The sequence below is a fragment of the Kryptolebias marmoratus genome, linkage group LG16 (assembly GCF_001649575.2).
Source record: "Kryptolebias marmoratus isolate JLee-2015 linkage group LG16, ASM164957v2, whole genome shotgun sequence".
NCBI classification, from domain to species: domain Eukaryota; kingdom Metazoa; phylum Chordata; class Actinopteri; order Cyprinodontiformes; family Rivulidae; genus Kryptolebias; species Kryptolebias marmoratus.
In genome coordinates this window covers 21,880,931-21,895,916 of record NC_051445.1, presented here as the reverse complement: position 1 = coordinate 21,895,916, position 14,986 = coordinate 21,880,931, and the positions used below count along the sequence as shown (strand labels likewise).

At 42.8% G+C, this 14,986-nt stretch overlaps 1 protein-coding gene across 4 annotated transcripts in view; it reads left to right on the top strand.

The window, feature by feature from the left end:
• The window catches only part of LOC108232283 (myelin basic protein), a 64,406-nt gene that overhangs the window by 19,572 nt on the left and 29,848 nt on the right, over window positions 1-14,986 (top strand). For all 4 annotated transcript variants that reach the window (XM_025004576.2, XM_025004574.2, XM_025004578.2 and 1 more), the window contains exon 2: window positions 6,000-6,052. In XM_025004576.2, the coding sequence (XP_024860344.1) occupies window positions 6,014-6,052 (39 nt within the window). In that variant the 5' untranslated portion in view covers window positions 6,000-6,013. The remainder of the gene's footprint in view (window positions 1-5,999; window positions 6,053-14,986) is intronic.

Below are 14,986 nucleotides of genomic sequence, written 5' to 3'. Positions count from 1 at the left end.
GGGGGTAGGGGGGTTTAGGGGGGCGGTAGGTGGCGGAAAAAGCCCTGTTAGGAAGAACCTTGGATTGTCAGTTCCGGGTCTAAAAAAACTCCACTTTTTTCAAGTGAAGGAGTTTAAGTATCTTGGGGTCTTGTTCACAAGTGAGGGAAGAACGGAGCGTGAGACTGATAGACGGATCGGTGAGGCCTCTGCAGTATTTGAGTTTATTTTGCTTTTGGTTCTTTGTTTTTGTGTTTCTGTAATTCTGTTATTTCTTGTTCACCTTGTGTCATTTGGCCTTCTGTGTTCCCCTGTGTCACCATTCACCTGTCCTCTGCTCAGTAATTCTCCAGTCTGCCTGCCACACCCACCTCACCTGTTCCTCGTCATGTTCCCAGCTGCAACTCATTTTCCTCTCACGCTCGGTTCTTTAAAGCCGGTCTCTGCTCTTTCATTCCTCGCTGGTTCATTCCTTTCCTTTCTGTCTGTTAGGCTAAGTCCATGCTCCTGTGTTGTTTTCCACGCCATGTAAGTTTTTGTAATCTAGTCTTTGTCATGAGTCTGCATTCTGGGTTCGCCACGCTCCATCATGACAATTGCGTGCTCTGTTACTGGTTTGGTGTGACGACGGCTTTTGGGCAGTTTTGTTCGAATGTCTCCTTATTAGCGGTTTTCTTTCAAACTAAAAAGCCATTTAGAGCGGTATAGTTTGAGTTGAAAGCCACTTTCAAAGTTGGCAGCTAGGCTTGCAAGAATTTTGCTGATATTAGAGAGAAAAAAAGACCTGATGAGGGCTGGAAATGAGTTTTTCCTTTACGGGAGCAAACTAACTTTAAATGAATGCCAATGTTGCAATTTTCCAATATAAGCAAGCAGTGCTCTCTAATATAACTCTGTAAGCTAATTATACTGCATGTGTTTACTGAAAGTTCAGCTGCTTGCAAATGATGCTCTCCGAAGAAAATAAATAAAAACATTAATATTGCTTGGAACAGGGGAATTGGGGGAAAAGAACATAAGATTTAAAGAGCTGGATGACACTATGGATTTTTAAATTACCATCATTTTTCAAACTTTGGAACCAGTTTAAAGACTTTGTTTTGTTCCAGTTCCTGTAGGGGGTTCTGATTGCCGAGCCTGGTCTCCCAGCAGTTCTGTTGATGCTAATTGTTTTTTTTGGGAGGTGAAGTATTGTTTACCTTCTGGCACACAGCGCAGGTTTTAAAATGTTGAACTGTTAAAGTTTTAATTGCAGCCTGAGGCTCACAATGAAGGTGTTGCTCGGAGTCGACGGGAAATCTTTGTTCTCTCTGCTGAGTGGACACCAGACGTGACAGCTCCTCAGTTCACCGCAGCCTCACAGGAGCCTTGTTTTTAATTACTCTCCTTTTTACTGTTATATCAAGCGAATATTACGTTTATTGCCCGCCTCCAAAGGTGAAAGGGCGATAATGTTTTTGCCCATTTCTGTGCGTGTGTTCTTTGGTGTTTAGTGTTGTAGCATACGTTGTTATTTACCAAAACATCCCGTGACCCACTGAATGAATTTAAGTGACTGGATGTGCCTCTACAGCTGATTACCGTTTGGGGTCAACCCAAGTCAAGATGGCTGTCACAATTAACTGACCTTCGGAAGCACAGAAACTGTCTACAACTCAGCCAATTTTGCAGCTGTTGTGCAAAACGTTGGCGTGTTCGTAGCTCAGAATCATTCACAGCATATGCTCGGAGCGTGACTCAACGCAACTTTCCTGAAGTCTTCGAGGGCTGAGTTGTTTGGCTGCAAAACAGGAACAGCAGAGTGTCATACGCCCACATGCAGAGGTACATTGACCAACCCCACAGGAAGACAAGACGATAAATAATAAATGCAACATAAGAAATGCACTGTATAAATAAAAAATACTCCTGCATCTTGCAGTATTGCATGAGATTGAGTTATTTAAAAAGGCTGACCAAACACGGCTTCGACATGAGATGATCTTAGTCTGAAATTCTGGCATGAAATCCAGCGGGCGATATGCATTCCTTCAACGATGCTGCGCCTTCGATTTTTATCAGTTTTTAGGACATATATTTGCAGAGAAAATGGGTCATCGTATTGCATTCTTGAGTAAACAGCTTTTTGACAGAGACCTTTACCAACATTGGTCTGGACTATAAACCGAGCATTAGAAAAACAAATCACCTCACTTTTTTTGTAGATTTTTTTTTTTTTAAGCAGTAAGGCTTTTTTTTGGCTGCAGATACTATTATGCACAAAGTAGAGAAAGGCCAGGAAGAAAGAGAAGTGTCAAAGATGATGAAAGCCTTTTTTTTCCCCCCTTCATGTCTTCAGAAGTCTCTTGAAAGCTAAAATTGCATGCTGTGATTATTTGAAAGTAAAGGTGAATGGTCCTTGAGGGAGAAGCTGATGTTCGGTGAACTGGTGGGGGCCGGCTGAGCTTTAGATTGAAGCAGCATTCATCTGTCCTACACCTTCTACTTACTTGAACCTTTTAGTATGTAAATAAAGGTCTGTATTTTTGTCAGATGAATCGTCAATCTCTGGCATTAACATAAGTGCAGTCCTTCTTGGGTGGCTTTATTCTGTGGACTTCCTCTAGAAGGAGAGTGGCAGTTCTGGTGTTTATTTTATCCGAAGAATAGATCGGTGACACAAAAAAACACTGCCATCACCTCACCTTTTAGTGTTACATGACTGACTGGGCACTGGTAATGAATTTTTATAATCAAGTACATCAATCAGAGCTGGTAATTGAGCTCCATTGTGTATGACAAAGAAACCATTTACTCCCATTTTTTTTTTCTTTCTTCCTCAAGACCCTTTGGTCAGACAGCAGAGCAGCCCGTAATGATTAGGACGTGGTAAATCTTTGGCAACAGCCCACAGCAAAAATAATAAGTCAGGGGAGAACGGCATCAGATTCAAAGGACGGCTTTAATGAAGCAGCTACTAATCAATTCCGAGCTGTGCAGCCGAGCAGTGGCAACGCCACGAGGCAAAACAAACCATCACCACGAAATCCTCTAATGAGCGAAGGCGCCGTAGAGGGAAGCTTAAATGAGGACACCACAGCTCAGTTGAGATCAGGCGAGCTTTGCTGCATTTGCCCATTTGTTTGTTTGAGATGGTGTGAAATGAGGATGAGCAGTGGTTATCGAATATTTAAACGGTCATGAAAGTGTACAGATGGTTAATATGATCCGTCTTTTCCTGCCAATGACTCAACCACAAGGTGCAAGTATTTGCACCACGTTGTCTGCCTCCCACCACTGTGCAGCTGCTGAAAACAAATAGAAGTGATCCCACCATTGTTTCTGCCATCATTAGGCTCTTTCACAAAACTTTCCCTGATACAGCTGTGAAGCCCGATTTGAAGCTGCTTCTGACTGTTTGTTAATCACCGCTCGGGCCCCGACGATGTAAACTCTCATTAATGAAAGACAAAAGGAGGCGTGGAGTGTAACTCAGCAGAGCACTACACATTAAATGTGTGTGGGACATCTCTCACTCTACACCCTGCGGCTGGTTGCTCGTACAAACTTTCTGTCATAGCTCCGTCACATGCCTGAGCCGCAGAGCTGGCTTATCCCTTCGTATGTCGACCGTTACGGCGCAGTCACTACCTTGACCGGTGGTTCAGAGGCGTAACAGCAGCGGGTTGATTTCAGTGACTTTCCGAAATCACACCAAGATGACGAAAGGAGCTAAAATGTTATTTGGAAGGAATAACTACAGGCAAAAGTGACCTACCTATTTAGTACCAGACCATAGGCCCACTTTTCCACCCTGATTCGTTGGACTGATGAGACACGAAGGAAGGAAAATAATCCAGCAAGACTTGTAGATACACTATATTTACTGCACCTATGAGTCATAACAAATCAGCTGCTTTTTATTTCTTCTTTTAGAAACTTAAGCCAGGTTTCTGCAGGACCTTTAAAAAGTTTTTATGAAATTTATTCATTTACATTTTAGGCCTTAAAAATGTTAAATCTGTCCAGATTTTTCATTTTAGGTCTTAAAATGCATTTAGTTTTTAGATGTTGTTATACAGTAACTAAACTAAAAGGCTCCTTTATGCAGTGAAGGAGTTCATTTTTGGACATTCGGTCTTCCCAAACAAATAAATCTGGTTGCTCTGCTCCTGAAACTGGTTTGTTGTAGTTTCTTGAATAATTCAGGGTGAGTTTAAATGAAAGGCAATAAAAAATGTTCCTTTCAAGCTATTTTTACAATAAATCATCTTGTTTGTTATTCATGTAGGTCTTAAATTCGAGTCATATTGGTCTTAAATTTAACTTACTAATACTTGCAGAAATCCTCTTAAGGTAGTATCTTAATAATATCTGTTGGGGACGAGTCGGATACAGAATTGCAAGAAAGTGCTCAAGTTTTTACTCAGAATACTGAACGAGTTGATCCAACTCCCAGCGAATTTTGGCCCAAGTTCGCCAGGAGTTTGAAAACATGTCGACAAACAAAACCACAGCTCCAGCAGTTTAGAAATACAGAAACTAAACTGAGAAGAGTTCCAGGTGGGAACTCTCTGACTGGAGAATATTTGCTCGAGATTATTCAGCGGCCTTAAAAGCGAAGCCCTGCGACTCGTAGGAGGTCACTGAGAATCCTCGCAAACGTAGCAAGACTCCAACTCAAAGGCCGTACACAGTGTGTTGCCGACAGCTGCAGGCCGGTGAGATCCTGGCTTTAACAAACAGCTTGTTGTGATCAAACCTTTTAAGCAACATTAATTTGCATTGTTTGAATAAAGAGCAAAGTAACATTGTCTCTTTAGTGTGTGGGTGTGGGTGGTTGGGGTATTCAAATAATCAAATAATTACAAGTGAACTCAAATAGTGTTTTTGCATTAAATGCTTATCCCCGGAGTTTGAAATCTCTTTTTAAATGGACTTTTTCTTCACTCTTCTTTCTCTCCAGTCGTTTTAATGCTCTCCGTGCGCTTTTACCACCTCGGCCACCATCATCTTCATCGGGTGTGAGCCTCAAGGGCGGAGGGAGTCCTCGGGGTTGACTGAATACTGTAAATTATTGGTATGCATGGTGTGAAAACATAGTATTTGGGATATAACAGCCTATGATGTACTTTAGTCCAGTTGGTCCTTTGGGTCACTGATATTGTGATGCAGATACACTTTCTATAGGTTTATTGGGCAGCCTTGTTTTAAAATGATGATTAAATTTATTGTGTTAAAGACAGACTGAGAACATGTGAAACAGCAGGGAATCTGTGTTTTTAAGCCGAAGAGTTAAAAGGATTTATAGTCTAAGTGCTGTTTTTTGTTTTTATCTAAGAAAGTAAAAGCTGTGTCCTTACTCATTTATTTATTTTTTATTTATTTAGCAATTACCAGGCTTTTAGAGACATTTTTCGTATTGGCTTCGTACCAGCAAGCTAAGATGAGGAGTAATCCGGACTAAATAACGTCTCATAAAAGCAATTATTGACATTTTTTAATAATATGAAGCTACCCAACACAAACATGACTCAGAAGAGAAACGGGCTGATAAGATAAACAACAGCTCCGATGGAAAGGCCGAAAACCTCTACCTGATTGATTATTTTACATCAATTAAAGCGTCTCCTGATCCTGTGCCAGGCGGGGTGGGCGGTGTAATAACGTAGCTGTTGAAACGTCACACGTCCTCCAACTCGAATACATTTATTACCGTCTCTGATTTCATGTTTAACCTCTGCTTCGATTAGCTCCCCCTCCACCTGGAGCCATCCACCCTAAACCTCCATTTGTTTCAGCTAAACTGAGCCACGCGACCGGACCCAAACCACGCTCACGTCAACCAGTGCCCTTTATTTCCCACTGATCTCGTTTTTATTGATTACCAGCAAGCTTCTTAGAGACATCTGACAGTACGCAGCGTTGTGTTCATTTATTCTCAGTGTGTGTGATGCTTCACGCCTTGGCTCAGAGGGGTGTCTGTGTGTAATTGTCACATATTATGCTGTTTACAGTTGTCCACTCTGTGTCTCTTCCAGTCTCTGTCAGCAGCATGGGACAGCATCTAGGAAAGAAGGAGGCAGAGAGCAAGGTAAGAACGAGTCCTCGCGCCATGGGGCTTCACTCGTGCCGCGTGTCCTGTGTCAGGAGAACCGACAAGTCCCGGACCGTCACGTTTTTTTGTTTTGTTGTTTTTGAGTGTTAAGCGCGATCCCGGTCGTGACGTGGGGGAAGGACGCGTGTGTGAGAAGGTTTGTCTGAACCCTTATCAACGTGAGCGCTGGCTTTTTATCAGCAGGACTTTGCACCGCTCCTGTCAGCCTCCTTCCCTCCTGCTGATTTAATGCTGTTGCTGAGCTTTTAGCGAGGCTGCTCACCCTTTTCACAGCATGCATGTTGGGAGTCCACACTGACGGGGCTTCGCTTTCCAATTAACATTTCTCCGGCATGTCAGTCAACGGGATGACTGTCATGTTTCTGACTTCCACGTGCTCTTGGTTACAACTCTCCGCTCTCAAGTCACAAATCCAGGTTTTTGTGCGTCTCACGCTGCCACAGGCGGCACTTTGTACTCCTCTCACAAACGTATTATGAGGCAGCAATCCATGAACGATGTCCGGACTCAAAGGACGATTTCTCCTCCTGTAAAAGGAGAAGGGCTGATGTGGAAATGCTGTAAAAATTTGGGACTGCAGCCTGTATTTTAGCACCTACTTAACTGGAAATGTCACTGTAAAGCTGTAAGAGCCTGTATAATTTGTAATCATTATTTCCATTAGGACGACTGAAGCATTTAATGTGAAAATCTGACACCGACGGACACTTTTATTACTCCGTTTTTTCACAGTTCTGCTGCTCAGACTAAATTGCAGGGAACTTTTCGAGGATGATGTTTGACACAATGCATTTTCAAGCAGTCAAAATACTCAGCCTCCAACTTCCTTCCAACACGTCGCCATGGCAATACCTCAAGCTTGACGTCCCTGCGTGGTTTCTTGAGCCGGGCTCGATAATAAAGCCCTGAAAATCACCTTGAACAGGCCTCGCTCCGGTAATGAAGAGCCCATCGCAGCCGGACAGAGTAAAAAGATGATGGTGAGATCGGAGCTGACACCGAACTTCCTCTTCAGCCACACGTCTCATTTTACTTTCTCAGATTAGAAGAACTCACTTCAGCTACCCAATAATTACTGCGGAAGTCCATTTATCTGAACTAAAGTGGTCGTTTTTGCTGTTAAAAACAATAATTTGGATCGAAGCCAGATAGAAGCACTTTACTGCTGCTAATGGAGAGGGTTTTCTTTCTGCTTTACAGGTTAACAAGTGGAAAAAAGTGTCAGAAGAACTTACTGCATTTAAAGAAAATGGGATGAAGGAGAGAATTTACAGTTAAAAGCTGGAAAAATAGAAGAACACGACGTTGCTGCAGGGAAAATAGGGTTATATTTCACCCAAATTCTGTTTTTTTACATTTTTATTATCTTGAATTCCATGTTTTATGATGTAAACACATAAAATGCCTCTTCTAATGTGTTGGATTAATAACATTTCCACAACTGAAAAGAAAATAATCCACAATTTTAATTATTTGAACAAATACACAGCAGAAACTGCTTCGGATCAGCAGGATGCTCAGTGCTTTATTAAGGCGCTTAAATATCTGCAAGATATTTATACACAAAAACAAATCAGTTATTTCGATTGGTTAGTCGGCTTAACGCCTCCTTTGAGAAACGACGATCAACTAATCACAACAAACTTCGGTCAGAGCCGAAGAGTTCAGGAAACTAAAACTGAAACATATCTAATTTTTTCCCCCACTTACAGAGACGTGTTTTTACATAGAAAAATAGTTTGGTTGCTCTGCTTCGTAACTTGCAAAATAATAAAAACTCTGTAGTTTAAAATCAATGGAAAAATCAGGAAACACACGTTGGTTTTTCTGTCCTTATAAGGGCCGTGCATCGACTTCCATTCATCTTTCATTCATTTCTGAAGCCTAACCCCGACCCTTACCCTAAATCTAACCATCACCAGTTCGTACCGGACCCTAACCTAAACTCAGTTCACACCTTAAACCCAAAAATGGTGTTTGAACATACGAGGACCAGGCTTTGGTCCCCAAATGTAGCAGTGGGAGCTGTAGTTAGTGTGTAAGAGAGAAATGGTACTAAAAAGGTAACAAAAACACTACTTCAAGTACCTTGTTTGAATGATTCTGGCTCTTTTTTTTTTGTTTCACACAAGTAGCAGAGTTGTCAGCTCCAACAAAAGGCTGTTTGAATAGAAAGTATCTCTTCAAGCAGCACTTGACTGAAAATGTCTGACTCCAACTGGGCAGCAATTATATAAAACAAAAACATTTCCAGTCCTGATGCGTCTCTTTGCGCGCAGACCTCACAGGTCAGACGCTGCTCCTTTTAGCCAGGCGTGGACGAGAGCCGGGGCCCAAACTGGGCCAGCAGCGTCGTTGAGCAACATTATGTAATTAACCCCAGATTTGTTCAAGCTCTTTTAGCCCAAGGTTTTTTTGTTTTTTTCAAAATTGCATTGGATGCCATTAGTTTTTGTTATTATGACCAAGGCTGCAGTCATATTCAGATATGTTTAGAGACGAAGGCGAGAAAGCAGAAGCTCTTCAGTGACGGCTCCTGAAGTTGTGGGTAGCTGCGTAAACCTGCGGGCTTGCTGTGTGGTTGGCTTTATGGCTCGCTGCCTGGCTGGCGCAGCGATCATGTGGGGAACAGGGGAGTCCGAGTCAGCGGGGAGGCTGATGGCTCAGCTCACATATCATTTGTTTCCTTCGCCTGCCAAACACACTCTGGAGGGAGAAGAGCAGATTCGGGAGAAGTGGATTAATTTGTCAGGCGTGGAGCTGGTAGGAGAGCTGATGGAGCGCCATGTTGCACCAAAGCAATATTTCTTTTCTTGTTTCGTTTTGGGTTTTTTTCTGCTATAATGTATTTTTTTTTTCATTTTGTTTATCAGCTGTTTACTCCTTGTGTTGCCTTGACCTGGTAGCTCCTCTGGGGAAAGAGGCGGTTGTCATGGCGACAGGCAAACAGGAACAAAACGTGACAGGGGAAGGCAGGTCGTGTTTTAGATGCTGCTGTCGGAGTCATGAACTCTAGCTGTACGTCATCTGTTGCACCTCAGCAGAGATATTCTGCCAGGCTTTTCATCTTCCATTGATCTGAAACGTTATTCTGCTGCCAGGAAGCCCACATGAAACCGGCTCAGTGCCTTCACTTTAGGTTTTTTACGGTACATAAAAAAAACCAAACTGAATTGTCAAATGTTCAAAATGTCTGTTCATGTAAATCAGTAGGAAAATCAAACACAAAATAAGTCTCCTAAGTGTAGAATGGAAAGGTTTTGCCATTCTAAGACACCTGAGTTTTTCAGAATTATTATTTGTAATAAAATGATTCATCTGGTCAGAACAATGTCCTGCTTACTGACATCGTTGTCATAAATTTAAAGGGATAGATCAAACCTTTTGAAGTGGGTTTCTGCAGAAAGGTTATGAACAGTTAATATCTTCCCTGTTGCACATCGCTCTTTAAATTGCCTCAGTTTATAGAGATAAAGTTAAATTCTGAGCTAACAGCTCCTCCCGAGTGGGGCGAAGCACAAACTGGTTTGCGACTGTGTTAAAACAGTTCCAATATTACATTTTCTAAGCGGCTCAAGTGAGCTCTGTTTATTATTTTAAATGTGAAGCCAGCTGCAGCTCTTCTGATGCAAACTGGGGCACTTCTGGCAGGAATATCTTATTTCTGCTGGAACAGCAGCGTCATGTGGAAATGAAAGCTGTTGTTGGCGATTCTAGTCGGCGAACAGGATTCGCAGGGGAGCCTTCGAAGTGTCTCAAAACGGTCGAAGGGGTTCTGGTTTTCCTGGCGTGAGTCACAGAGGTTCACTGTCTTGCTGCTCGAGTTTTAAACGTGTACAAAAGATTTGTCTGGCAAATTTTCTCCCAGAATAGCCCCAGAGTTGGTACGGGGCACATCAGAGGGGTTCAGTGTCTTGCTTAGGGACACTTCGACGTGTGACTGCTGCCAGGAATTGAACCTTTCTCATCGGAGGGCGACTGCTCGAACCACTGATCCACAGCCGCCCAGGTACAAAGTTGTCAGAGGTGGGCAGTGAAATGATGTGCACAGCCAATAACACAGCTTTGCGAGCTGTGCACCCGAAAGTAGGTCTTCAAAGATTGGCTCTGCAAAGCTTGACCACATGGCTTGCTGGTTGCTAGTTCGCAAACACCCAGAATTCCGTGAGTCTCTGATGGAAACTTTGCTTATTTCCTCGCAATTTTGTGTCGCCAACTAGTCTCCTACAGCCACAGCCTTAACCCTCCTGAAGCTCTTAAAAGAGAGATGAAGAGAGGTAGAGAAGCCCCTTGTATTTTTGGGTCATTTTGACCCGAAGGCCTCAGGAGGGTCAAGCAATAAAATCTGAGCGGAGTCCAACTGCAAGGCTGGACCGACTCCTGGATGAAAACGAGAGGCTTGCTGGAAACTGCTGCTGAGTTGGGTTGGACCTGAGATGATCATGTCGTATCACAGCATGTTCAGGACTTCGACTTTTATTTACAGGGTTGAAATCCTTCAAAGGGAGAATTAAAGTAGCAGAAACAGAGTGGGAAATGTTGTCCTGAAAGTAAAACGACAACGACCGTCGGTGGCTTTTAACGGCAGATAAGTGGCAGAAGCTGCTGTAGTTACATGCCTTTTCCTTTAAATCGAGACAAAGCTGCCATGAGCGAGCAGCGAGCAGAAAGTGAGACGATCGTTGATGAGAGATGGAGAATTCAGAGCGGCGGCGGTATCTGTTGCGGCCTGTGTTTCAGCTGCCATCCCGCGGTGTCGGCGGGCGAGGCTCTGAAAGGCCGCTCTGTGCCGTGCACGTTGCATTTGTTTCAACGTCTGGCTGCTCGCAGGAACCCGACGCTGACGATTAAGGCTGGTCCGGCGCTTTGATTACAAACGGTGAACATTTTCACTCCTCAGCCGGGCTCGGTTATCAGGAATTGATGAGCAGCCTGCAGCCTATCAGAACCGAGTGTTCGTCCAGACGATGTTATAAAACTGGATTTTTGATCCGAAACACTCCTAATAATACCTAATGTGGAGGTTTAAAAGGCTCCAAGTGGGGGTTTGTGCCATTGCCTTTTAACGTCCCCTGACCTCGACATCATCGAAATATAAAGAGACGCTTGAAATAAATGTCAAAAAAAAAGATTACTCTTTTACTTAGAGAGAAGACGTGAAACACTCTCAGCTGCTACAGAAAGTAATCACAAGCTGTGATACTTCCCAACGGGAGTGCGACTAAGTCCTGCGCTCGTCGTGCAGCCTGCCCAATCTGTCCTTTTTCCTACTGAGATTTTAAAATGAAAAAAATAAATAAATAAAAAAGGGGAGCTTTTTAAAACTCAAGTGATATTTACTCGGTGTGCGAGAAAAAAGGCGAGCGGAATAATGAAATAGCTCCTCGTCGTCAAGCGTGGTGCTTTAAATGCCATCTTGGGCTGCAAACCTAATTTTTTTAGTGTTTTCGCTGCAATAAATCAAAAGAATCAAATCAAATCGGATCCTGCAGAAGCGACGTTTGACGTGGCATCCACCTGCAGCGCACCGCAGGTATCGGCTCAGGCGGCGCCTCGCGGTGAGACGTCTCATCCGACGACAGTGGAATTGACGTCGAACGCATCCCAAACATCAGTGTGTGGACTCCAGGCCCAGACCCCGTGCACCTTCACACCCCTGGATTGAGTATTTCTCACCGCCGCGGCAAACACACAGCCACAGAGCAAAGAAGCTCGTGGAAACGCCAGCGACTTCCTTTTTATGCTCAACATTCATTTTAAAGGAAATGTGGTAAAATCCCAAACAGAATGATAACATATAAGCTACTGAATATTTTATATTTATTGGATAAATAAAGGCCTGGCGCTGCTTGAAGGAACGCACATTGCCAGAGTTTTAAACTTAAATTATTTCATGCTGAAAGGAGGCAAAGTTACCGCCATTTTCTTTGAACCTCATAAATGCCCTTATCATTGATTTCATGTGAAACTGGGAGATGTCACAAAATGAGTGTTTCGAGAGATATTTTGCTAACAGACAGACAGAGTTGACTCTAACAGCGAACATTTAAGCAACGTGTAGCGCTTGGTTAATGTGTTGGGGATGATGCTCAGCTACTACCACACCCAATTTGAGCTCAATATTTATAAAACTGGCTGAATGTTTTGGCTAAGGTTGTTTAGCTGTGGCGGCCATCTTGGATGGAATTGACAGGTGTACATCCTGTGATCACTCTCTGAGAGTTTTATCAAAATCTGTCCTCTAGTTCACGAGACATTCAGCTAACGGTACTACCAAACACAGACACGTGCAAAGAAGCTTATCGCTCTGCCGTCGGCAGCAGGTGGTAATTAATCAGGTGATGTTGTGGCTGGGTTTCATTTACCTGAAACCATCTTGTTCTGTGACTGATTCTGTTTGAAGGCAGGAGAGCTCCTCATCACAGCACAGATGCTCTGAAGCTGCTGTCAGACTCCATGAGAAGTCGTGAAGTCGTCTCTCAGTCACATGATGCAAATTTTTTCTTTCCTCTTTCTTCCATTGCACGTATCGTAGCATTAGCATATTGTCCAACAGAAATAAGTGTCCCTGTGAAACAGGAACATGGCTTTCCCTTCAGAAAGAGGGAGAGGTTATTCTTTCAGCTGGCTTAGAGGTTGATGTAGATGGCAAATATATTTTTAAAATATTTTAGGTTTAACAGATAACTGGGTGAAAACAAGCTTCTCAAAATGTGCAATATTAGGTGCAATACAAGCTTTTCATCTCTAACTAACCATGTGTATTATTTTTCCTTCTAATTTCATGGTTAAAAGGACCTCAAACCTTTACTGACCTTCACCAAAAAGCAGAATTTGTGGTCCGTGAGTACTTTCAGCTCGACGATTTTGGTGTCAAAAAGTTTGCACCGCACTGCTTTAGATCCCTTTGGTCTTTGAAAACTTCTGCTCTTCCTAAAAAAGTATTATTGCTGACAAATCATCATAATCGATGTAATTACTTATGCCGACTATTCGCAGCAGCTCCAATCGGATCAAAGATTTTTGCCTCAAGTTACTTGGTGAATCATTTCAGCCCTGGCAGGGTAGTCGATATGTAAAAGGTAGAAAATAACTAGTTGGAGAACATTTAAAAGCTACAAAAAATGTGAGGTCATGGAAATGGTTTTGACAGCATGTCTTCTGGTCCCTATAGTGGTCGGTAAACTAGACTGAAAGACCTGAAGGCTGCCAGACGTCAAGCACAGGACCTTGTAAATGTCAGGTCCTGTTTGGTGAAACTTCGCTGCGTGTCTTTAATTTACATTCATGCTGATCCTATTTCCAAATGCAGTTTGGAAGATGTCAAGTATTTTTGAAAAATCCAACTTTTATTCACAGAATAAAATTTGATTTAAAAATACTAAAAGAGAAAATTTGCCCAGTGGCCGCTAGAGACCTGGAACAAAACGGCTAAATGGATGGATGAAAGAGATCATGGCTGCACAAACTGGGAAATTATCGCAACAGCTATACATCGAATGTAATTATTGTTATTTTTCTAATCTTGTCAAAGCAGATGTGTGTGTGTTGTGCTCGGTACAGCATCAAACCATAAATTAGGTGGCAGTGAAACCTAACCATCGGTGTTAGCGCGCCAGTTCGGCTTTTATGCGTTGCTTCGTGTTGACCTCTTTAAGTGAGGACCCCAGTCTGCAGCCGGGGAAGCTTGAGGCTTATTTATTCGACCCCCAGCCTCAGGTCCACCAATTAGAGCACTTTGTATATTGTGACCAACTCAGCAGGCCTGTTCCTGTGTCTGCTGCGTCTCTGTGTGAGCTCCGTCTGGAGAGGCTGAACCGTCTGAATCCAAGCTGCACTTCCACAAACCTGGCTTTTACAGACAGTACCCCAGGATGTTGCCCACTAAAATTCCAAAAATGAATGTTAATATTATTATTTTAGTCGTGTGTAGCAGTTTTATTATGACTTATAGATAAATCAGAACAAAGACAAGTGTGTTCGCAGTCATCCTCCCTTTAAAACGAAAGAAGTAACATCCCTTGAATGCATATTGCCGATGACATTGTATGGCAAAGTTTTAAAGCAAGATCTCACGCAATCTGTTTGAGCTCAGAGAATATGTTGGAGACGACTCTCAGCTACTACCATCCCAGATTTTTCCTCAATATCCTTAGAATTGACTGAGCTATAACCATTTTTGGGTTTTATACGGTTAATTAGCTGTGATTCTGTCTTGAATAGGGTTGACTCCAGAAGTCATTCATTTTTAGACGTACATCCAGGGATAACTTTCTTAGAGTCTCATTGAAATCTGCCCAGTGGGACATGAGATATTGTGCTAAAACACACACACAGGCAGTATTATGACGTCTGCATTTCGTTTAAACCACTGGAGGGACATGGCAGATGTTAGCGATTTAAAAACGGTGGTTTGCTGCCCCTTAAAACCAGTATCTGCCCCATGCCTAAGCACCACAACAAGCCTAATCTGTGATTTTTATACATTCCTGTAACAGTTTACTTTTGTTTAGGCTAAATTTACTTTAACTTTGTTCCCCCTCTTCTATGTTTTTTTCCCTCTATATTTTCCATATTGCATTTAACTTTGCATGGTGCTGCAAAACAACTGCATCTTCAGGTTATTGTGTTGCTTCTTTTTCTTATCTTGCATTTTTGGGCCCAAATTACAAATATGGAACAAATTATCTGACATTCTGTGAAGTCCTTGCCTCTTAGAGCAACCAGTCCACGGTCAGCTCGGTGTCTTTCAGATCACAGCGATGAGGTTAGATGAGTTGTGCGGCAGCCGTTCAGCCTTCATCTCGTCGGAGGAGGACGGGATGAAACGCTGAACTGCACATTCGTCACTGAAACACAGGAAGACGAACTTGAGTCCCTTTTTGAAAATGTCAATGTCAATTGGCCAGG